At 69.6% G+C, this 23576-nt stretch overlaps 3 protein-coding genes across 5 annotated transcripts in view; 1 reads left to right on the top strand and 2 right to left on the bottom strand.

The window, feature by feature from the left end:
- Nucleotides 1-80: 80 nt before the first annotated feature.
- On the bottom strand, nucleotides 81-3073 carry MIOX (myo-inositol oxygenase). Its single transcript, XM_069003798.1, has 10 exons — nucleotides 2984-3073; nucleotides 2153-2215; nucleotides 1798-1878; nucleotides 1401-1563; nucleotides 1250-1317; nucleotides 1053-1162; nucleotides 883-950; nucleotides 604-653; nucleotides 401-513; nucleotides 81-303 (listed from the first exon to the last, which is right to left on the bottom strand). The coding sequence occupies exons 1-10, from the start codon at nucleotides 2999-3001 to the stop codon at nucleotides 195-197; spliced, it is 843 nt and encodes a 280-aa protein (XP_068859899.1). The 5' UTR covers nucleotides 3002-3073; the 3' UTR covers nucleotides 81-194.
- Nucleotides 3074-4240: 1167 nt separating this feature from the next.
- ADM2 (adrenomedullin 2) lies at nucleotides 4241-8289 on the bottom strand. Its single transcript, XM_069003797.1, has 3 exons — nucleotides 8245-8289; nucleotides 7957-8092; nucleotides 4241-6434 (listed from the first exon to the last, which is right to left on the bottom strand). Exons 2-3 carry the CDS (start codon nucleotides 8046-8048, stop codon nucleotides 6056-6058), a joined length of 471 nt encoding a protein of 156 aa, XP_068859898.1. The 5' UTR covers nucleotides 8049-8092; nucleotides 8245-8289; the 3' UTR covers nucleotides 4241-6055.
- Nucleotides 8290-14114: 5825 nt separating this feature from the next.
- SBF1 (SET binding factor 1) overlaps nucleotides 14115-23576 on the top strand; it is a 62527-nt gene continuing 53065 nt past the window's right edge. For all 3 annotated transcript variants that reach the window (XM_069033514.1, XM_069033504.1, XM_069033494.1), the window contains exon 1: nucleotides 14115-14253. In XM_069033514.1, the coding sequence (XP_068889615.1) occupies nucleotides 14199-14253 (55 nt within the window). In that variant the 5' untranslated portion in view covers nucleotides 14115-14198. The remainder of the gene's footprint in view (nucleotides 14254-23576) is intronic.

Genomic DNA, 23576 nt, shown 5'->3' with positions numbered 1-23576 from the left:
GTCCTGGGCTCTGTCCTGCCCGGGGGGGCAGCGCGGGGTGGGGTGACCCCCGTGGGGGGGGCGCTGGCACCGAGTGGGGGTGCGGCAGAAGCAGATTTATTGCGGAGCCCCGGGGGTGCTGTGGGGGGTGGGGGCCCGGCAGGGCTTTGGGGGAGTCCCGGGCGGGTTTCGGGGGGTCCCGCGGGGCGGGGGGGTCACCAGCAGAGCTGCCCCGGGCAGTATTTGTCGATGAGGCCCTGGTAGTAAGCACGGAGCTGCTGCACGTCGGGCAGCTCCTCCTGCTTGGTGTACAGGTCGAACTTGCTGCGGGGGCAAACGGGGGGTCAGGGCCGGGGGCTGATCCCCCCCCCAAACCCGCGGGGGGCCCCGGCCGAGCCCCCGGCCCCCCCCGGGCACGCACTTGAGCTCCCGGACCCAGGGCAGCATGCGCCGGTCCTCCTCGGAGCACAGGTGGCCGTAGTCGCCGTGGGCGTGCCAGGGGTAGAAGGAGTGGAAGCGAACCATGTAGAAGGCCTGGGGTGGGGGGCAGAAACAGGTTTAGGGTGCCCCCCCCGCAGCCCCAAACCTCCCGGGGGTCCCTGAGCCCCCCCAGTCCGAGCTCACCTCCTTGGGCAGGGCGAAGTTGTTGAACTTCATCACTTGGTACATGTACTCTGAAAAGAGGGGGGGCGTGGGGCGGGGCTGGACCCCACCGGGGGGGACCCCGAGAGGTGCAGACCCCTCCCCAGAGAGCTACAGCTCCCCCAGAAGTCACAGGGCCCCCCCGGGCGCTGCAGCCCCCCCAGAAGAGCAGCCCCTGCCCCATGCCAAGGGCTGCAGTCCCCCAGCAAAGGGGGCACTGGGGACCCCCCCCCCCCCAGCCCCCCAGCCCCCCAAACTCACCATCGTGGCCCCAGGACATGAGGACGTTCTCCAGGCCGCAGCCGGGCTGGTACATCCCGTACTCGGTGCTGGGGGTGGGATGGGGGCTGAGGGGCTGGACCCCCCCCCCCGCAGCCCGGCCGGGCCGGGGGAGCAGCCCCCGCCCCAACCCCCCCGGGGGTCCGGCTCACCTGTACCGGGGGTCTTTGGTGTCGGGGTTGTCGTGGAAGGTGGAGTCCCCATAGACCACCGACTTCTGCACCTTGCAGCCCACCGGGAAGGTGTCCCCGACCACGGCCCACTGCGGGCACGGGGGGGTCACAGCAGCCCCCGAGGGTCCCCCGGCCGCGGGGGGGCCCTCGGACCCCCTTCCCACCCTGCCGCTCACCTGGGGCTCCCCGAACAGCACCAGCACCTTGCCCAGGTCGTGCAGGAGCCCGACGAGGTGGAACCAGTCTGGGGGCGAGCGGGGCCGTGTCACCCGCGGGGCTGGGGACCCCGGCGGGGACAGGGCGGGCAGACGCGGGGTCCGGCCCTACCTTTGTCGGGGTGCGCCCGGCGGATCCCCTCGGCCGTCTGGAAGGCGTGGAAGGAGTTGGGGAAATCCACGTCGGGGTCCGACTCGTCCACGAGCTGATCCAGCAGCTCCAGCGCCTCCATGGCGCTCATCCTCCGCAGCGAGCACGAGCCGTACTGCGCGCTCTGGGGACACCGCGCGACACGTGGGGACACCGCGACCGCCACCCGGGACCCTCCCCGGGGCTGGGGGCGGGGGATGCCGCCCTCCGGTGCCCCCCCAAACCGGGCTGGGATGGAGCGGCGGGGCTGGGTTTGGGGTGCGGGGTGGGAGGGCTGGGACACCCCCCCGGTGTGGTGACCCGGGGGGACACCGGGGGGACCCGGGGGCACACCGGGGGGACACGGGGGAGTTCCCACCTTCCTGCGGACGAACTCCACGGTCTGGTGGGTGTGCATGAGCAGGTAGGTGTTGTACACGCGGTCGATCAGCATCCCCTCCTGCAGGGCAGCACCGGGGGCTGGGGGGGCTCCGGGGGGATCCCCAGTGACCCCCGCCCAGCCTGGGGTGGCAGAGCCCCCCCCGGGGCTCCTCCGGCTGCTCCCGGCAGCGGGGCGGGACCCCCAGTGTGGCTGGGAGGGGCAGCCGGACCCCAGGGACCCCCAGCACCCGCAGAGTCTCATGCCATGGGACCCCCAGCACCGTGCAGCCGAACCCCCCGAACCCCACCCCATTTTGGGGCCCCCCGCCCACCCCGGGGCCCCCCCCACTCACGGTGTAGTTGCGGAACTCGGTCTTGGCCTTGCCGGGTTTGGGCTCCTCGGAGGAGTCGGGGCCCTGCGGGGGGATGGGGGCTCAGGGGGACCCCGGGTGGGCACCGCGGGACGGGGATGGCTCAGGGGGCCCATCCCGCCCCCAGCCCGGGCACGGCGGGACAGGGGCTTGGGGACAGAGGGACACTGGCGGCAAGGGGAGACCTGGTCGCGTGGGTCCCCCCACCGCAGGGGGTCACAGTGTCACACGGTGTCACACTTTGTCACACTTTGTCACACTTTGTCACACTTTGTCACACGGTGTCACACTTTGTCACACGGTGTCACACGGTGTCACACTTTGTCACACGGTGTCACACTTTGTCACACGGTGCCACACGTTATCTATCACCCGGTGTCACAGATCACCACACGCTGTCCCCCCCGGGGCACAGAGGGACCTGGGGGTGCTGCCCCCGATCCCTGGGGGGGTCCAGCCCAGGTTGTCCCTGGGTGGGAGCAGCAGCTCCGGGGGTCCCTGTTGGGGACCGTGTGGGGTCCCTGCTCAGCCCCGCGGGTGCTGCGGGACCCCCCCAGGCCCTGCAGCCCCCCGGGCTGGCCCTGACCCCCCAACCCCGCCCAGGGTGGGGAGCAGCTCCCCATGGCCTCGGGACCCCCCTCCTGCCGCGGGGGCCTCCTGGGGCTGGCACCCTTTGGGGTGGGGTCCCCCATGGGGTGACACCCCCCAGCAGGGAGGACATCGCCGGGGGTCTCCTCTGCCCCTCAGGTTTGGGGTGGCCCGGGTGTGTCCGCCCCCCCAGTGAGTGCCCCGAGCCCCCCTGCCCACACTCACCGCCTGGAGGCTGCTCATGGTGGGTCTGGGGGCTGTGGGGTGGCCGCGGCACCCCCGCTTTTATGGCGGGGGGCGGCGCGGGGGGCCCCGCCCGGCCCCGCGGGGACAATCGGTGACCATTTAACCCGCCCCGGTTAATGGTTGACCCCGCGCCCGCCTGGGGGGCTACGGCTCCCGGAGGGGGCTGGGGGACCCCTGGCCCGGCCCCGAGCTGGGGACCCCCGGCCTGGGCACCCCCGGCCCCGCTGTCCCCCCGCGGGGACACGGGGAGCGGAGCCGGCCCTGGGGACAAGGGGCACGGGGGGGCACCGGGCTGCCCTGGCACTGCCCCGGGGACCCCAGGCGGGGGTGGGGGGGATGGACATCGGCTTGGCCGGAGCGTCGAGAGCGGAACCCGACGGGGACATCGGGACGGGCACGGGTGTGACAGGGCACGGACACGTGTGAGGATGGCCAGGCCAGGGCACGGACACGGCTGGACATGGGCACGTGTGGACAAACTGGGCGCGGGCACGTGTGGGCACTGGCACGGCTGGGCACGGGCAGGACAGGGCACGGACACAGCTGGGCACGGGCACGTCCTCTCCGGGAATGTGGGCAGGGGTGGCACACACGCGTGCGTCTGTCCCCACTGTCCCCGCGTCTGTCCCCGCATCCCTGCGGGCGCAGCCCCCGCCCGTCACCTCCCGCCCCCGGGGAGCCGGTGCCCAGCCCCGGACACGGCCGCCCCTCGCCCACCCCCTGCCCCATCCCCACGGGGTCACCCTGCCCCATCCCTGCCCCATCCCCTCGCCCCGTCCCCACGGGGTCACCGTGCCCCATCCCTGCCCCATCCCTGTCCCATCCCCACGGGGTCACCGTGCCCCATCCCTGCCCCATCCCTGTCCCATCCCCACGGGGTCACCGTGCCCCATCCCTGCCCCATCCCTGCCCCATCCCCACGGGGTCACCGTGCCCCATCCCTGCCCCATCCCTGCCCCATCCCTGCCCCATCCCTGTCCCATCCCTGCCCCATCCCTGCCCCATCCCCACGGGGTCACCCTGCCCCATCCCTGCCCCATCCCTGTCCCATCCCTGCCCCATCCCATTTTTCCCATCCCCACGGGGTCACCGTGCCCCATCCGTGCCCCATCCCTGTCCCATCCCTGCCCCATCCCCACGGGGTCACCGTGCCCCATCCCTGCCCCATCCCATTTTTCCCACCCGTGCCCCATCCCGGTTTCCCATCCCCACGGGATCACCACGCTCCATCCCGGCTCCTCTTCACACTTTGTTTATTCCACACAAACCAGGATTCCCGGCGGGAAGCAGCGACGCTCCGCGACGTGGGGCAGGACGGGTCGGGCACCCACCAGGCTCAGCGGGGGCACCCAGGGCAGGGGACAAAGGCCTGGGGACCCCCCGCGCCCCTCGCGTCCCCACGCGCCCCTCGGCAGCTCCACGGGGGGCTGGGAAGTCCTGGGACACCCACGCGATGGACGCAGCTCCGGGTGGCACCCGTGGGATCCCATCCCGGGACACCCAGGGGACACCGTGAGACATTCCTGGGACCTCCTGTCCCGGAACCTCCCGGGACACCGTGAGACATTCCTGGGACATCCCGTCCCGGAACCTCCCGGGACCCCCAGGTGCTCTGGGGAATGGGGGCTGGGGTGCTCCCGGGGGGATCGGGGTGTTCCAGGAGCTGGGGTGCTCCTGAGGATGGGGCGTTCCCGGGAATAGGGGCGTTCCCAGGAATGGGAGCGTTCCTGATATGGCGATGTTCCTGGGAATGGGGGTTTCTGTGGGAATGGAGTGCTCTGGGAATGGGAATGGTCTGGGAATGGGGGATGCTCCTGGGAGGACAGGGGCGATCAGCAGGGAGCAGGAGGATGCTGCTCTTGGGGGGCTGCTCAAGCTGCTCCCAGGAGGGGGGTGGGACAGTGACCGGGGGTCCCACATCCCCGTCCCACCGGGCCATGGGGTGACAGCCCTGGCAGGTGACAGCGTCACTCTGGCGTGACAGGGACACTCGGGGTCCCCTCATGTCCCCGGGCCGCCACCCCGTGTGGGCACCCACGGAGCCTGTGGGGACACGGCGTGTCACCAGCGGGGCCGGGCGTGTCCCCGAGGGTGCAGCAGGCGACAGGGCTGGGCAGGTCTGGGATAGGGCAGGAGTGGGGCACAGGACCCCAACTTTCCACTGCCCCCCACATTCGGGGACATCTCACTGTCGCCGGCTCCTGCAGGGCTGTGGGTGACACAGGGTGGGGACACGGGACAAGGTGCCCGGGGAGGGGACAACGTCCACGCTGAGGAGGGCAGGACCCCCCACAGCAGCCGGGAAGGTGCCGACCCCAACGGGGACCCCCAAGTGGGAAAGGTGCTGGGGGCCGCCCCATGCCCGCACCCCGGAGCGGGGACCCTGTGCCCTGTCCTTGCACCCTGGCACCCCCGCAGCGCCAGTGTCACCCTGGCGAGGACAAGGGGTGCTGGGGGTGCCCTGGGGGGGCTCCGGGGGTGCCACAGCAGGCACTGGAATGCTGAGTCAGCAGGAGCGTGGCCGGGGGCAGCGTGGCCGGGGGGTCTTGCACAAGGTCCCGGTGCTGCTGCGGTCAGCGGGATTCCCGGTGGCCCTTGGACCCGCCCCGGACAGACTGGCCGCTGCCAGACACCACGGGTCCCCCCGGGTCACCACGGGCCACCACCAGCCACCAGGGGCCACTCTGAGCCACCAAGAGTCACTATGGGCCGCCACCGGTCACCGTGAGTCGCTCTGGGCCACTTGCTGCCAGTCACTACGGGCCACCGCTGCCCACCGGGGATCACTTTGGGTCATCATGGGCCACCGCCAGTGCCCACGGTGCCCCTGTCAGCTCCTGGCCAGCCCGGGCCGCCGCTGGCCACCGTCTCCCAGCCCCGGGTCCTCTGCGCTCCATCAGGAGGTTCTGGTGGCAGGAGCCCCCCGGGGACACCCCCAGCCCGCGGCGTGGCCACGGCCGGGGCCGGGCCGTGCGGAGGAGCCCGGCCACCGGTGGCCATGGAAATGCTTCAGCGGGGTCCCGCGGGGCGGGGCGGGGGCGCGCCCCCCCCTCAGCCGTAGCTGTGGGGGCTGTTGGGGTTCATGGGGGACGAGTCGCGGCGCCCCGACTGTCCCCGCAGCTGCCACAGGCGGTGGCTCAGGTTCTGCACCTGGCAGGTGCCCAGCACGCAGCCCACCCGCACCAGGTGTCCCCCGGCGTGGCGGCGGCCCCGCGCGGGGCGGGGGTCCCGCCGTCGGTCGTGCCGCAGGACGAGGTGCCGGACGTGCCACGGGGGAGGCCGGGGGGCGAGCAGGCGGCGCCGGGGGGCGACCCAGGGGCCGTGCCGGGGCACCAGGACTCGGTGTCGCAGGGTCCCGATGGGCCGCGGGGCCGGGGGGTCTCCGGGGAGAGAAGGGATCCGCTCCGGGGGGCTCCGCGCCGGGGGGTCCCTGCAGGAGAGAAGGGACAGGGTCAGGGGGGCACAGCTGCGGCACCCGGGCAGGGGGGTGGCACTGCCACAGCAACGGGGGGGCCGCGGGGGCACCGCATGAGCCCCGAGCCAGCGCCGGGCCCGGGGCTTCCGCAGGAGCGGGTGGAGGAGGAGGAGGAGGAGGGGGAGGAAGCAGCCAGGGCAGGCTCCCTGCAGCCCCGCACGTACCCCGAGCACACGGACACGCGTGTCCCGCACACGCGACACCGCCGGGCACCCGCCGACCCCCAAAACTGCCCCTCGTCCCGCCCCGCGCCCACCCCCGGCTCCCCCCGCTCCGCCCGCCCCGTTCCCACGGGCTCTGCCCCGGCACCCACGCGTCCCGGCTGTGGCACCCACGCCCCTGCCCCGGGCACCCGGGGGGGGGTCCGGCCTCAGGGCACCCCCACAGCGCCACAGAGCTCTCCCGCCCCAGTCCCCTGTGCCTCAGTGCCCCTTGCCCTGGGGACACCCTTTCCTCAGGGGACTCCTGCTGAGTTCCAAGGAACTTGAGGTTTTGCTCCAATTCTTAATCCCGTCCTTCTCTTTTTCCTTTTTTTTTTTTTTAATATTTCCTCCCCATTTTAACCCTCGTCCTGTGCCCCACAGAACCCCAGCCCAGCCCACCCCTCAGCCGTGGCAGGAGCTGCCCGGCCCCTGTGGGTGTCGGGGTGCCCCAGCCCCCCCATCCATGGCCGTGCCAGGGCCGCCCCTCCCGCCCCCCCGGATCCTCCGGAGCCAGACGGGGATCCCCGGGTGCCGGGGCCGGCCCAGACGCGCTCCCCGGGCAGGGACACGCACACGCACGTGCGGTGTGTGCACTCTCGCACAGCCGGGGGGGTCTGTCCTTCAGCACCCCCTGGCGCCCCCCGGGCACCCGCACCGGCCCCGGGCACCCCCGAGCTCTGGCACTCACAGAATCCTCATCCCGGCGTGGCCCGACCCTCGGCCCTTCCCGCACCCCTCGCAGCCCGGGCGCCCCGTGACCCCGGTGCCCCCAGCCCCCATCGCGGGGGGCCGGGGCCCCGCACCCCCGCTCGCCACCGCGTCCCCCGGGTCCCCGCGGGGACACGCAGCGAGGGCAGGGGTGGGGGGCCCGGCAGGAGATGGTGCCCGGGGACCCCCAGATCCCCATTCCCGGCAGCTGAGGGGGCGTGGGGGGCACGGGGAGGCCGCGGGGCCGGGTCCCGGGCAGGGGGGGCAGAGCCGCGCCGGGCGGGGGTGCGGGAAAAGGGGGTGCGGGAAAAGGGGGTGCGGGCAAAGGGGTGCGGGCAAAGGGGGTGCGGGAAAAGGGGGTGCGGGAAAAGGGGGTGCGGGAAAAGGGGGTGCGGGCAAAGGGGTGCGGGCAAAGGGGGTGCGGGCGAGGGGGGCGTCCCGGGCAGGGGATGCGGGCAGGGGGTCGAGCAGGGGTCCGGGCAAGGATCAGGGCAGGGGTCCGGGCAGGGAGCGCGGGCAGGGGTCCGGGCAGGAATCAGGGCAGGGGTGCGGGCAGGGTCCCTCACCTGCGGGGCGGCAGGGCCCGGCCGTGGGGCAGCTCCAGCAGGCACAGCGCGAAGCTGACGCAACCCAGCGCCAGCGGGGCCGGGGCTCGCATGGCCGGACGGGACGGGACGATCGGGACGGGGCGATCGGCGGCGGCTGCGGGAGAGAGCGGGCGGGTGGCTCGGGGGGGCTCGGCGGGGGGGTCGCGCTGGGGTCCGGCTCCAGATCCCAGCCCCCTTCTCGTCCTGCCCCCGCTCCGCTCCCTCCCTGTGCCGCAGCCCGGGGGCGGCGCGGGGGCCCGGCGGTACCTGGCCGGGATCGGGGCGCGCTGGGGTCGGGGTCGGGTCTGTCCCCGCTCGGCGCTGCCGCTCTCCGCCCCGGCCCAGGTTAAATATCGCCGGGGCCGGCGGGCGGGAGGAGCCCAACGGGACGGGAGGAGCCACGGGCGGGAGCAGCCCCGCACCGCCCTCGGTTCCGCACCGGCCCCGGCCCCCGGCCGCGCACCGGCCCCGCACCTTCCCCGGCCCCGCACCGGTCCCGCAGCCCCCAAGTCCCGCAGCGCCCCGGCCCCGCGCTGCCCCTCCCAGACCCCTCGCTGGCCCCGGCCCCCTCGGCCCCGCACGGCTTCGCACCTTCCCCGGCCCCTCCTCAGTTCCGCACCCCCCGGCCCCGCGCCGGTCCCGGTTCCGCAGCGGCCCCGGCCCCGCACCTTCCCTGGCACCGCACCGGTCGGTCCCGCACCGCCCCGGCTCTGCGCTGGCCCCGAAGCTCCTCCCGGTACCGCACGTCCCCCGGTCCCCTCGGCCCCGCTCCGGCCCCGCTCCAGCCCCGCTCCGGCCCCGCTGCCCCCGGGCCCTTCCCGGCGCAGGGCTGGGGCTGGGGGAGCGGCCCTGGGGCTGGGCTGGGCTCGGGGACCCGTTCGGGGGGCAATGGAAGGGGGCCGGGCTGGGGCTGTTTGGGGGGTCTGGGCGGCCCCCGCAGCCCCCGGTGGCGGCCGCGCCGGGCCCGTGGTGCCCGTGCCACGTCGCGCTGTGCCCTGCCAAGCCCGGCCCGTGTGCCTCCCGCCTGGCACCGCCGGGCAGAGGGGCCCCCCCGCGCACCCCGACATCCCCTCTGCCCTGGCGGGGAGCTCGGGGGGGACAGAGCTGCCCACCCAGTGCAGCCCAGTGCCCCCAGTTTGGGCCGCCCCATCTGCGCCCCCGGCCCCCTCGGGGCACCCCCCCCCCCCCCCGCTTCTCGCAGGGCTGGTTCCATGTTTGTAAGCATCACATGGGGCCTCGTGAAACAATTAAGGAATGTAAATCCGCAGGGATCAGACCCGTCCCGCTCCTGCCGGGCAGCAGCCAGCAGCTCCCCCAAACTGGGGCTGGTGGGGTGCCCGGGGGGCGGGCGCAGGGGGCTCCTGGGGGGCTGCTCCTGAGCTGGGCAGCCAGAGCTCGGCAGGGGAGGGGTCCCCACAGCCTCCATCGCCGGGACCCCCAACTCCTGCTCCTGGACGGGGTCTGGGCGCTCCCGCTGCGGTTGGGGAGGGGACCCCCAGCACCCCCGGGTGTCCGAGCCGGCCCCGGACCCCAGGGTCGGGGGGTACCCTCTCCCCCCGACGCGGCTTCCCCAGGCCGAGGAGCCGGGGGCCTCCGCGTGCCCGGAATCGCTGGGATTCTTCCGCATTATCGGGACACAAAGGCTCCACACACCCGCGCCGTGCGGGGGGATTTGGGGCAGCACCTGATCCCGGGGCGGTGGGGACCGGGCAGGGGACCGGGCAGAGCCTGAGCGGGGCTGTGGGCACGGCCGTCCCCAGCGCCGCGATCCCCGGCCCCGCACGGCTCCCGGGGGATTTCTGCGGCGTCCCGGGCTCTTCCGCTGGGCTGCTGCTGGATTGTCCCAGCCAGAGAGAAAAACCCGGCTCAAAACAACGCCGAGAGCCGCGGGTGGGGGTACGCGGCACATCCGCTGCTCTGGGCCCCTCGACCCCTGCCCTGAGCCCACCGCCACCACCGCGGTGTCCCCGTGTGTGACATCCCGTGGGATCTGGGGCACGGACCTCAGGGAGTGACATCTGTCACCCAGCACGGCCCCGGCACAGTGCCAGCACCCCAACAGCGACCCCAGGGCCATTCCGGGGGTCCTGGCTGGGGCTCCCCTCCCAGGACCCTGTGCGGGTCCCAGGGTGGGGCAGCGCCCGCCGCTGTCGCCCCCAGGGACAAAGCCATGTCACCGGGATCAGTGTCACCAGAATAAGCCTGGGCATGAGGAGGGGGCTCTGGGGATAGGGCAGGGGTCCAGCTGAGCCTGCCGGTCCCTCAGCAGAGGCAGAACGCCTTTCCCTGCCCTCCTCCTCCTGCTCAGGGATCCCCATTCCCGGGGCACAGGGAAGGATCCCGGGTGCCGCTCCCCTGCTCGGCCGTGCTGGATCCGGCCGCCGGCTCACGGCCGCCCCGGCACCGGGTGACCTGCGGCAGCCACCCCGGGAGCTGCTGTCGCCCAGCCGTGCCGCCGCCGGACCCACACCGGGAGCTGCCGTCCCCGGGTCACCTCATCCGTCGCCGGGGCCCGGCAGCACTTTCTCTCTCCGCTGGCTCCCGGCCCTGGGAACTCAGGAGAAGTTTTAATTAGCTTAATTGCCTGCTGGCTGAGGCCCCGGGGCAGGGCGGGGGCTGGGAGCAGCACCCGCAGCCCCGCTCCGGTCACCCGCTTCCCAAAAAGCGCCGGGACCCTCCCCGGGCCGTGCCAGGGCTGCCCCCCCGTCCCAGCAGCAGCACCCGCTGTGTCCAGGCAGGGGTGCGGGGCACAACCCGGACCCCCGAACCGAGGGGCCGCTACCCCATCCCTGAACCCACCGGGACCCTCTGGCCGCGACCCCGGCTCCCCTAAAGTGCCCGCACACGGCCCCGGAGCCGTGTCCCGCCGGGGAGCGGGGACAGAGCTGCCCCGGGACATTGGGCTCCGTGTCAGGGCCGCGGGAACGGCCGGGAACTGCCGGGAGAGGGAAGAAACCAATTCCTGCAGCCTCTGCAGACACGTGAGTGTCCCCAGCGTCACCAGCATGCCCGGTGTCCCCAGTATCCCCAACATCCTCAGCATCCCCAGTGTCCTCAGGGTCCTCAGCATCCCCAGTGTCCCCAGCATCCTCAGGAATGCCAGCATCCCCAGCGTCCCCAGTGTCCCCAGTACCAGGATCCCGGGCACACGGCACGACCCAGCTCTGCACGTGCCCTGTGTCCCCGTGCCCGTGGCCCCGTTCCTGTCCCCAGACCCGTGCCCCGTGCCTCGGGGCTCCCTGTGCCCGCTGCTGCCACTGCGGGTCCCGCACAGCCCCTGCTCCGTGTCACCCGCGGCCACCACGGCCCGTGGGTGGGCCGGACCACGGCACTGGCAGCCGGCACCGATCCCCGCGGTGCCAGCGCCGACCCCTGCCCGCTCCAATTCCCGCCGGTGTCCCCGTGCCCGTTCCACCCTGGCACAGGCCAGGTCACACCCCCGGGAGCTTCCAGGGTACATCAGCCCGGTTTCCCTGTTCCCACCCTCCGGCACCGCTCCGGTGCCACGTCCCGGCTGTCACCCTTCGCCGGGTACCCGTCCCTTGGGCTGTCCCCTGCCGGTGGTCCGACCAGCGCACCCCTGGCCCCGTGTCGCTGTCCCACGGGACCTCAGCGGCTCTGCCCTGATCTGTGTGTCCGCACAGACCCCACTCCGCCGCCTGCAAACTGGGATCCAGGCGTGGCTCCTGTGCATGGGGACAGGGGGACGCAGGGACGTGGGGTGTGGGGACATGGGGACATGGGGACACGGGGACGGCCACCCCGGTGCCAGACCCCCACCCAGCCCCACGGAGCGGGCCCCGGCTGACGGCCGAGCCGTGCAGGAACGGGCACACGGCACATGGCACTGGGACACCTGCGGCTCGATGCCACCGGTCACCACTGCCCCAGCACCGTGTGACCTCCCGGTGTCCCCAGGAACCCCCTCGTGCTGTGGGACCCCCCCCTCCTTTCCCAGGTGGGGTCTGCCCGCGAGTGGGGACCAGCCCGGTGTGAGGGATTGGGGGTCTCTGTGGGGACCCCGCAGCGGTGCCCGGGGCGTGGCAGCGGGGCCGGTGCCCGTGGCAAGGAGCCAGCCGTGTCCCGACGCCGCACATGTCCCGACACGCGGCGGCCGGAGGGGCTGGGCAGGAGGTGCAAGGGCCGGGCAGGGTTGCATCACCCCCGGCCGGGGCGTGGGGTGCGGGGGGACCCCGCTCTGGGGGGCTGCTGGGGCCGGCTGCACATCCCGGGGAGCCGTCCGAGCCGGGGAGGGGATGAGCCCCGAGGCCGGGGGATGGGGATGCCCTGGACTGTCCATGCCCCGCACCCCGGGCACCCCTCCCACCCCAGGGACACCGCGGGATGAGCCCCCAGGCTGCAGGTGTGGGGAGCACCCGGTGCCGCTGCTGCCCGTGGCTCTGGCACGGCCGGAGCGCTCTGCCCGGACCCCCAGTGCCCCTCGGGGGGCCGGGGCCGGGCGGCGCCGGGCTGCCCCCCCATCCCGCACGCACCCCACGTCCCGCTCCCGCGTGGGGGTGGGAATGGGGATTTTCCCGATGAATCATTCCCGGCTCGGCAGCGGCTGTGCCCCGGTGCGTGCCCGCGACCCCGCGCCCCGGGACGGCCCCGGCCGGCGGCATCCGAGGGGCGGGTCCTGCCCGAGCCCCCCGGGCGTGTCCTGGTCCTGGCACGGGAGAGCTGCGGGGTGGGGTGGGACGGGATGGAACGGAACTTAACGGGATGGCCGCACTGGCACTGCCACCGCTGCTCCGTGCCAGGGGCACCACGGGCTGCCGGGGCACGCCGCCACCTCAGCACCCCGCGGACCCCCAGCCCTGTCCCCCGGCGGGCTGGCACAAGGACCTGTGCGGATGGCGAGGACGGCTCCCAGCTGCCGGGAGGGACTGGCACCGTGCTGCCCACGCTGCCGTGGGGCCACTGCCGCCCTGCGAGGCTCCAGGGGCTGTCCGGGGGTGGGGGGCTGCCCTGCGCCCCCGAGTGTGTGCCGGCACCCAGGGGTGGGGGCACCGCGCCTCAGGGTCATGTCTTGGGAGGGGTCACACCTGTGTGTGGGGACACACCTGTGTGGGGTCGCACTTGTGGGGGATGCACACCTGTGTGGGGGATGCACACCTGTGTGTGGGGGGGTCACACCTGTGTGGTGTCACACCTGTGTGGGGTCACACCTGTGTGGGGGTCACACCTGTGGGGGATGCACAGCTGCGGGGGTCCTTTCCGGGGGGCTGTGTGGAATGGGGGGTCGTGCACAACTGAGAGGGGTGGGCACCCTGGGGGCCGTGCACACCTGCGGAGGGTCTGTGCTCACCTGGGGGGGTCCCCCCCACATCCGGAAGTTCCCCACACGCGTGTCCGTGCACACCTGAGGGGTCTGTACACTCCTGGGGGGTCCATGCACACGCGTGTCCGTGCACACGCAGGGGGGTGCCCGTGCACACCCATGTCCGTGCAAATCTGAGGGGTCCGTGCACACCCGGTGTTTGTGCACACCCGGGCGACCCCCGCACACGCGTGTCCGTGCACACACGAGGTGTCCGTGCCCCCGGGCTGTCCCGCACACCGGGCTGTCCCGCACACCGGGCTGTTCCCGCACACCGTGTCCGTGCACACACGAGGTGTCCGTGCCCCCGGGCTGTCCCGCACACCGGGCTGTCCGTGCCCCCCGGGCTGTCCCGCACACCGGGCTGTCCCGCACACCGTGTCCGTGCTGTCCGTGCCCCCGGGCTGTCCCGCACACCGGGCTGTCCCGCACACCGTGTCCGTGCTGTCCGTGCCCCCGGGCTGTCCCCGCACACCGGGCTGTCCCGCACACCGTGTCCGTGCTGTCCGTGCCCCCGGGCTGTCCCGCACACCGGGCTGTTCCCGTACACCGTGTCCGTGCTGTCCGTGCCCCCGGGCTGTCCCGCACACCGGGCTGTCCCCGTGTCCCCCCCCCGGACCCCGTCCCCCTCCCCTCCCCCTCGGGGAAGCCCCGCGCCCGGCCCCGCCCCCTCCGTGCCCCGGCCCCGCCCCCTCCGCGCCCCGGCCCCGCCCCTCCCGCCCGCAGCCAATGGGAGGCGCGGCCCCGCCCCCGCGGCGCCCGGCGCTGGCGCAGGCGCGGTGCGCGCGGGGCCAAGATGGCGGTGGCGGCGGGCGGTGGGCGCGGGCGGGCGGCGGCGCCCTGAGGAGCCGAGTGCGGCCTCGCGGGGCTCCCGGGGCCGGCCCGGGCCGCCCCCGCCGCCATGGCCCGCCTGGCAGACTACTTCGTGCTCGTGGGATACGACCCCGGCAAGCGCGGTGAGCGGCAGAGGGACGCGGGGGGGCCGGGCCCGCGCGGGGCCGCCCTGGCCGGGGATGCGGGGCCGGGCGTGTGGGGTGGGTGCGGGGCCGGGGGTGCGGGGTGAGCTCGGGCCGGGGGTGCGGGGCCGGGGGTATAGGGTGGTCCTGGACCAGGGTGCGGGCTCGGGACGAGGCTGCGGGGCCGTCGCGGGTGTGCGGGGTGAGCCCGGGCCGGGCGTGCGGAGCCGTCCCGGGGCTGCGGGCCCATCCCGGGGCTGCGGGGCCGTGGCCGGTCCCGGGCCGGGCAGTTCTTAGCCCCCCGTGAGGCCCCTCTGAGCAGCCCCCGGGGAAGCTCCCGCCGCCCCGGCAGCCGGAGCCGCCCCTGCGCGGTTCCGCGGATTCACGGTTTGGGTGTTCTCAGTCTGTCCCCCTCCCCCGCCATGCGCGAGCTGTCACCGCTCCGGAAACATCGGCTGGGCTCGGAGGGGGGGCATTGCTGTCCTCCGGGCATGTCCCCGGGCCTGGTGCCCCTGCGCATCCACAGCCCCAGGGATGGGACATCGTGCTCCCAATCCTGCTTCCAGTGGGCACCCACAGCCCCTGGGATGGGGTGTTGCACCCCCAGGCCCTGGGATGGGATGTTGTACCCTCAGGCCCGTTCCCCAGGCACCCACAGCCCCTGGGATGGGGTGTTGCACCCACAGCCCCTGGGATGGGATGTTGTACCCCCAGGCCCGTTCCCCAGGCACCCACAGCCCCTGGGATGGGGTGTTGTGCCCCCAGCCCCATTCCCCAGGCACCCACAGCCCCTGGGATGGGGTGTCCTGCTCCCAGCCCTGCTCCCCAGGCATCCACAGCCCCCTCAGGCAGGTCCTTGTGCCCTCCTTGCTCTCTCGGGTGCTCCTGACCCCCAGATCTGTGGGACACCTCATTCCTTCGTCCACTCCCACATCCCTGCTCGCCGTCAGGTGCTAGTGATGGTTGTTTTGGTCGTGGGGTGTCCCTTATTTGGGATTTAGGGTCTCTTTCCATTGTATTTCCTTCTGCTTCCTGCCCCCAACAGCTTTTGGGGAAAATGAGCCTTGGCAGCATCACAAAGGAGGTGAAGTGCCCTAAAATCAGGGCTTTGTTGCAGAACTCCCCCCGAGCATCCCTTCCCACCTGGCACGTTCCCAGGCTGCTGGCTCAGGTTATTCCGAGCCTGTGCTGGGAGCTGGGGAAGGGGAATCCTTGTTCTGACGTGGGTTTGGTTGTTGTGGGGTGCTGCTGGGGCCAGGAGCTCGGTTCAGATCCACGGTGCCAGGGTTTGCAGTGCTCCGTGAGGATCCCGGCCCCGTCCGCCGTCTCTGCAAGCCCGGAGCAGCCGGGGGTCCCTTGTGGAGGGCAGGAGGAACGAGCTGTGTGTGGGGAATGCCGGAGAGCAGAGCAGGCTGGATCCGACTTGGTGTTTCCTGAGGGCTTTCTGATCGTGTGCTGTTGGTTTGGGTTGTTGTTACTGTTGTTATTGTTGTTACTGTTGTTATTGCAGGCATTTTCCCCCAGTGGAATTTCCCGTTGTCCTGTGGCACTGGGATGAGCAGGAGCTGCTCTGCCATGGGTCAGACCATGCCTGGGGTGGGAGGGGGCTGCAGGAGCTGGCGGGGGGGGGGATTCCAAGATTCCGTCTGGGAGCAGATTCCACGTTGTCTCAGGAGCAAGGGGAGGGCTGGAGCGATGCTGCGTGGTTGTACCCCTTTGTCCTGCTTCCAAGTGCTTCCTCCTGCATCTTCTGCCTCATCTCCTCCCTGAGGATGCTGCAGCTGCTACCTGCACCTTCGAACTGGTGCTTCGAACTGGTGTGGGACTGGTGGGGCTGAGAGACCCGGCGTTCCTTTGGCCTGGCATTGCTTCCAGGAATTCCTTCCTGGTGTTCCTCGGGTTCCTTCAGCCTGGATTTCCTTGCTGTGACTCCCAGAGCCTGAGTTTCCAAGGGAACAGAAACATCCCACGTGTGCCTGGGGTCATTTGGGATTTGTCATGGGGAGAGGGACGGTGCTGTGAGGTGGTGTGGTTGGCTGTAGTGGGACAGGCAAAAGGAAGAACAGGCTCAGGTGGGATCTTGGGCAGGAATTCCTGGCTGCGAGGGTGGGGAGGCCCTGGAATAGGATTCCCAGAACAGCTGTGGCTGCCCCTGCATCCCTGGCAGTGTCTGAGGCCAGGTTGGATGGGGCTTGGAGCCCCCTGGGACAGTGGGAGGTGTCCCTGCCATGGCAGGGGTGGATCGAGATGAACTTTCTGGACCCTTCCCACCCAAATCACTCCGTGATTCTGTGACCCTGGAAAGGGAAAAGCTCACCCTTAACAAATCGTGTTCCTCTGATGTAAATGTTCATTTTGTTTTGGCTTAACTCCTCTCTGCGGGGAGGGGATGGATCCAGGATGTTGTGGGGAGGGGATGGATCCAGGATGTTGTGGGGAGGGGTTGGATCCAGGATGCCATGGGAAGGGACAGGTCCGTGATGTTGTGGGGAGGGGATGGATCCAGGATTTTGTGGGGAGGGGTTGGATCCAGGATGCCATGGGAAGGGACAGGTCCGTGATGTTGTGGGGAGGGGTTGGATCCAGGATGCCATGGGAAGGGACAGGTCTGGGATGTTGTGGGGAGGGGATAGATCCAGGATGCCATGGGAAGGGACAGGTCTGGGATGTTGTGGGGAGGGGTTGGATCCAGGATGCCATGGGAAGGGACAGGTCTGGGATGTTGTGGGGAGGGGATAGATCCAGGATGCCATGGGAAGGGACAGGTCTGGGATGTTGTGGGGAGGGGTTGGATCCAGGATGCCATGGGAAGGGACAGGTCTGGGATGTTGTGGGGAGGGGATAGATCCAGGATGCCATGGGAAGGGACAGGTCCCAGACACAGCCCAAGCCTCCTGGCTGCTGGGATGGCACACTCAGGCCAGGCGTGACCTCTCCAGGATGAGGCACCCAGGAGTTGTGGCATCTCTGTGACACCCAAAGCAAACCCCGTCCCATCCCAGTCTGAGGGCGTCCTAGTGTTCTCCCGTGCTGTGCCCCCAGGATGTGCCAGCCTGTCCCCAGGGATGCAGAGATGGACCGACACCGGCTCTGTGATTTTTGGGATCAGGCTGGCAGCATTCCCGGCTCACTGCCCTGTTTTCCCACCCCCCTCCCTGCTTAGATAACGTGGGAGGAAGGGCAGCGGCGCTCATCTGCCGGTGACTAATTGCGGTACAGGTTGGGTTGGTCTGGCAGAGCCGTGGGCCGTGCCAGGCTGGGCTGTGCCGTGCTGGGCCGTGCCGGGCTGGCACCTCCCCTGTAAAAACCTCACCTGTAAACAAAGCTGGGCTGAGCTGCACCAGGGCTGGACGGGCCCCTCGGCACTGCCGGAGCCCCGGCGCGTTCCCGGGTGCTGCTGAGTGCCACGGGTTCCGTGCCTGTGGGATTTGTGGTTGGGCAGGGACGGGTTTGCAGTTGGGGATGTGAAAGGGAAAGGTCTGGTGGGGTGGTGGGAGCTGCGGTGGCTCTGCAGCATCTCCAGAGATACAATCCCAGGCTGGGGTGGGTGGGAAGGGACCTCAGAGCCCCTCCAGTGCCAGCCCTGCCATGGCAGGGACACCTCCCACTGTGCCAGGCTGCTCCAGCCCCAATGTCCAGCCTGGCCTTGGCCACTGCCAGGGATCCAGGGGCAGCCCCAGCTGCTCTGGGCACCCTGTGCCAGGGCCTGCCCACCCTCCCAGCCAGCAATTCCCAATTCCCAATCTCCCATCCAGCCCTGCCCTCTGCCACTGGGAAGCCATTCCCTGGCTCCTGGCCCTCCAGCCCTTGTCCCCAGTCCCTCTGCAGCTCTCCTGGAGCCCCTTTAGGCCCTGCAAGGGGCTCTCAGCTCTCCCTGGAGCCTTCCCTTCCCTCGCAGCCTGGCTCCATGAGATGTTGCCGTGGCTCAGTGCAATTTGTGGGAACAAAACCAAAAGCAGATCCAGGCTGGAGCGAGGCCATGCCGGGGTCACTGGGGTCACTGGGTGCTGCTGCTGGAGCTGCCCTGTGCCCTGGGGCTGTGGTGCAGGGCCTGGGACTACGTCCTGCTCCTCTGCAAGGGGCAGAAAAGGGCTCCGAACTCTCTCAGGGGCTGTGGGTTTGGCTGTGGGACCGGGGCCTTGAGCTGCTCCGGCTGCACGGGGTGTCTGTGATCCAGGCGGGCCTCCGGATGCTTTTCCTGGTTTGTGGAGCCGCAGGGGCTGTGTCCGGGAACGCAGAGCAGGGGCACCCCACCTGCCTGGCACGGCATCCCCGTGTCCCCAGCTGTGTCCGACACCCGGCCCGCTCCCTGCGGCTGTGTGGGACAGGGGCTCCAGGGAAAAGCGTGGAGCTCAATGCTCCCAGCAGTGGGAATCGGATCCTTCCATGCCAGTGTCTGTTTTACTGTGTGCTGATTGCTCATGTTATTCCCTGGAAATAGATGTTTTTAATTCTCCTGGCTCTTCCCAGCACTGCAGACAGATGACAGCTTCCCAGAGCCAGGATTGTGCCTGGTTCTACCTTGGTATCTGAGGGGTTTTCTCTGTGCATCCCCTGTGCCCTGAGAGCCCAGGACAGCTCAATTCCAAACTGTGTGGTTGAAGGAGTCTGGAAATTTTGGATAGGGAGCACTGGATGGGCACAGCCTGGGTGATGGGAGCCAAGACCTGGCTTGGGATCGATTTGGGATTTCCCAGGGGCTTTACGCTGCTGGATGGCAGGGCTGGATGGGAGATTGGGAATTGGGAATTGCTGGCTGGGAGGGTGGGCAGGCCCTGGCACAGGGTGCCCAGAGCAGCTGGGGCTGCCCCTGGATCCCTGGCAGTGGCCAAGGCCAGGCTGGACATTGGGGCTGGAGCAGCCTGGCACAGTGGGAGGTGTCCCTGCCATGGCAGGGCTGGCACTGGAGGGGCTCTGAGGTCCCTTCCCACCCAGCCATTCCAGAACTGATCCCTGCTGCAGTCCTGGAGAGCCGGGAGGTGCTGCTGTCCCGTGGGTGTCAGGCTGGGTGTAGAGGGTGCTGAGGCTGCTCAGAGGCCTCGGGAAGTCGTGGTGGTTTCTCTGTTTCTGTGCTCATCACCCTACGTTTGTGCCCTCCCTGCACAGAAAGCTCCTCACTCCCCCCGGCCTGGGGCTCGGTGGCTCCGTGGGAGGAGGAGGAGGGTGGCACAGGAGGTGCTCTTTCCGTGAGGTGTTTGGGGCAGGTTTTGGGGTGGTTTTTGTGTGGGTTGTGTGAGGAGCGAGGGCACAGACAGGACTCAGGACACTCCTGCCCTTCCTGGGGTGCTGGCAGCTCCTGGGGCTGGAGTTAGTTCCTGGTGGGAGAAGCTGAGGTGGATCCAAGGCCAGGGCAGGGCTCTCAGGGCTCATCCCGCTGCTGTCCCTCCCATGGCTGGGTTGGGCTCCAGCTCTCCTGGTGGGACCCACCCGTGTCACTCTGTCATGCGTGGCCGTGGCCGAGTGACTCAGGTTTGACTCAGCCGGTTCTGGGAACGTCCAGCAAAATCCTGGCCTTGGAAAAGCCCCCGGGGTTGGCAGCAGTGGTGGAGCTGTTTGCTGGGTCAATATTTGCTCAGGGAAAGAGAGGCTGGGAATGGCCCTGCCACGTGCGGAGATGCTCCCAGCCACGTGCCCGGCTTCGGGGAAAGGTGGGGATGGGCACAGGGGGCAAATCCAGAGAGGCCCTGGAGCTGCTCCAGGGCTGGAGCCCCTCTGGAGCCAGGCTGGGAGAGCTGGGGGTGTTCCCCTGGAGAGGAGAAGCTCCAGGGAGAGCTGAGAGCCCCTTGCAGGGCCTAAAGGGGCTCCAGGAGAGCTGCAGAGGGACTGGGGCCAAGGCATGGAGGGCCAGGAGCCAGGGAATGGCTTCCCAGTGCCACAGGGCAGGGCTGGATGGGAGACTGGGAATTGGGAATTGCTGGCTGGGAGGGTGGGCAGGCCCTGGCACAGGGTGCCCAGAGCAGCTGGGGCTGCCCCTGGATCCCTGGCAGTGGCCAAGGCCAGGCTGGACATTGGGGCTGGAGCAGCCTGGCACAGTGGGAGGTGTCCCTGCCATGGCAGGGCTGGCACTGGGTGATGTTTAAGGTCCTTCCCACCCACCCAGAGCAGTCTGGGGTTCCCTGATTCCATGTGCAGCCACTGGGTGCCTGTGGAAGGGGTCTCCCCTCCCACCAGCCCACACAGCTTCCAGCTGCACCCAGCGGCCTGGGAACTGTGGCTCCTCCGATCCCAGCTGCTCCATTAATCCTCGTCTCCTTCCCTTTGAACTCCTGCCCGGGAGGAGCAGCTCCGTGGGCTGCGGGTCCCACCCCGGGGTCAGAGGCCGGACGGTGACAGTGCCAGGGCTCAGAGCTGTCCTTGGGCAGTGCCAGGGCTGCGGGCCGGGGTTGGGCCTGAGCTGGGCCTGAGCTCCTCCAGCTCCAGCGAGGTGTGTTTGTGGATGGGGAGAGATTCATTATGGAATCTCGGGGTTGTTTAGGTTGGAAAACCCCTCTGAGCCCATCCAGTCCAACTGTTCCCAGCACTGCCAAGGCCACCACTGCCCCTGTCCCCAAGTGCCACATCCACATGGATTTTAAATCCCTTCAGGGATGAGGACTCCACCCCTGCCCTGGGCAGCCCCTGCCAAGGCCTGAGCACCCTTTCCATGGGGAAATTCCTGCTGCTGCCCACCCTGCCCCTCCCCTGGCCCAGCCGGAGGCCGTTCCCTCTCCTCCTGTCCCTGTTCCCTGGGAGCAGAGCCCGACCCCCCCGGCTGCCCCCTCCTGTCAGGGACTTGTGCAGAGCCACAAGGGCCTCCCTGAGCCTCCTTTGCTCCAGCCTGAGCCCCTTTCCCAGCTCCCTCAGCCTCTCCTGGGGCTCCAGACCCTTCCCAGAGTTCCCTGCCCTGAACACCATCCTGGCTGCCCCTCCTTTTCCATGTTGGAATGAACGTTGTTGTTATCGGTGAAGGATGGATCAGGCTGGATGTCGAGCAGCACCTGAGCAGGGAAATCAGAGATGGAGCTCTGGGCTGGTCTTTTCTCCCCCTTTGGAGGGGACATTCCTGTGTCCAGCTGGATTTCCTTGCCAGAATTCCCTGCTGCTGTGGCCAGGGAGGGTGTCCCGTGTTCCTTGGAGTGTACCCGTCCCTGCTTTGGGGAGGTGGCTGAAGGTGAGCTGGACACGGACCTAACCCAGCTGTTGTACCAGATCCTTGCCCTGTTTGTGATATTTTATTTGCTGCAAGGAGGATTTAGCACTTTCCTCTCTGGTCTCTCCAACCCCAGCTCGTGTTTCTCCCTGAATCCGAAGCCTTTCCTTGCAGCCGGTTCCCTTTTCCCGTTCCCAGCGCTGGGCTGGCGCAGCAGCTGCGGTTTTATGGGTGCTAAAAACACAAACAAACCCCAAACTGGAGCTGCCCGGGCTGCAGGGGGAGGAGTTAACCCTGAAAACCCCTTTGGTTTGGTTCCCTGCGACACCTGGGGGATCAGGGATGATCCGCAGTGATTGGACAGGATCTGGAGGAGCTTTTCTCCCACCTCTCTCCGGGATCGTGGTGCTGATGCCTCCAGGGCCGCTCTGTTCCTGCTGTGGCTCCGGAGCTCCTGACCACTAAATGCTGCTGTTGTGGCAAACCTGAGCTCAGAGAGCCCTGCAGGCCTCGGGGCAGGGAATTCCTGCTCCTGGGAATGATCCTTCCCATCTCCAGAGCGTGTTCATCCCTTCCGTGGTGGCAGCTGGTCCCAGGGGAGGCCCAGAGGATTTGGGGACTGGTGGGACCCTATGAGGGGGTTTGGGGACCCTGTGGGAGGATTTGGGGGCTGGTGAAACCCTGTGGGGGAGTTTGGGGACTGGTGGGACCCTGTGGGAGGATTTGGGGATTGGTGGGACCCTGTGGGAGGATTTGGGGACTGGTTTCAGGGGCAGGCAGTGGGTGGGGGTCGGGGCACGTGGGGAGCAGCAGTGAGGGCCCTCCCTCTCCCTGCCTCCCGCACCAGTTCCAGAGGTTTTTGTTCGTGGAGTGGCTCCGAGTGCCACGTGTCCCCTGGCAGGGAGCAGCCGCACGTTTGGCAGCTCCCGCGGCCTCGTCGCCGGGATCCGGAGAGCCTTGCACGTTATTTTTGTGTCTGTGAGCTCTTTGATCGAGACGAGGCAGCGGGAGGGAGTTTTTGGGGAGGAAGAGCTGAGTGTGGTGTGCGAGCAGCCGAGATGTTTCTGTGGGGAGCTGCAGGAAGTGCAGCAAAGCAGCTTCTCCGTGAGCTCTGCAGCATCTTCCTGCCCCGGCCGGGGCTCTGCTGATGGCCCAGATAAGGCCACTCGTGTGTCACTGTCACTGTCACACCCTTCCCAGAGCAGGGCTGGGGCCGTGCCAGTCTGATCCCGGTGATCCCAGTGATCCCAGCCGGGATGCTCCAAGGGGCTCGGCGCTGCATCCAGGGGGGACAGTGACAACGGCCTCCTGCACACTGTCCCTCTGAAACCTCCCAGTGCTCCTGTCCAGGGCAGGGAACGGAGCTGGGAAGGGTCTGGAGCCCCAGGAGTGGCTGAGGGAGCTGGGAAAAGGGCTCAGCCTGGAGCAAAGGAGGCTCAGGGGGGACCTTGTGGCTCTGCACAAGTCCCTGACAGGAGGGGGCAGCCGGGGGGGTCGGGCTCTGCTCCCAGGGAACAGGGACAGGAGGAGAGGGAATGGTTCAGGTTGGATATTGGGGAATTCCCTCCTGGAAAGGGCTGTGCAGCCCTGGCCCAGCTGCCCAGGGCAGGGGTGGAGTCACCTGGGGACAGAGTCAGCGGTGGCCTTGGCAACACTGGGAACAGTCGGACCCGATGCTTTTCCAACCCAAACAATTCCCTGATTCCAAGTCAGCTCTGCTCCAAAGCTGCCATAATGTCGCTGTTTTATGTGGGAAAAGCCTCTGGCCTGGTTTTAGGACCTTGCCCTGGTATTTGGTGTTTGTGAGGTAGTCCCAGCCGCGCTCCTGTTAACGAGACCTGGGCAGCCCCGCAGCAAATTCCCATCAGGATGCCCAGCCAGGCGTTGGGAGGTGGCGGCTGGGTGCTCATCCTCGCCTTCACCTGCCAGCTGTGATGCCCTTTGATGGGGAGAGCTGGCAATGAGCTCTCCAAGGGCAGGCAAGGAGCTGGACCCGCGGGCAGGTGACGCTGCTCGGGCCTCGCTGTCCCTCGGCAGGGCTCTGGGGACGCAGCTGTGGGGACACTGCCCAGCTGTCCCTCACACAGCGCCTCTGTCAGGGCCCAGCCGAGGACAATCGTCGGCTTCAGCCTCGCCCGGCTCCGGCGGGGCCGTGCCACGGGCTGGGTTTAGGGATGAGCAGAACTCTGGTGGT

This window comes from Aphelocoma coerulescens, chromosome 1A (genome assembly GCF_041296385.1).
Source record: "Aphelocoma coerulescens isolate FSJ_1873_10779 chromosome 1A, UR_Acoe_1.0, whole genome shotgun sequence".
Taxonomy (NCBI): domain Eukaryota; kingdom Metazoa; phylum Chordata; class Aves; order Passeriformes; family Corvidae; genus Aphelocoma; species Aphelocoma coerulescens.
Note: the sequence above shows the minus strand (reverse complement) of the source record. Positions and strands in the feature narration are given on the sequence as shown.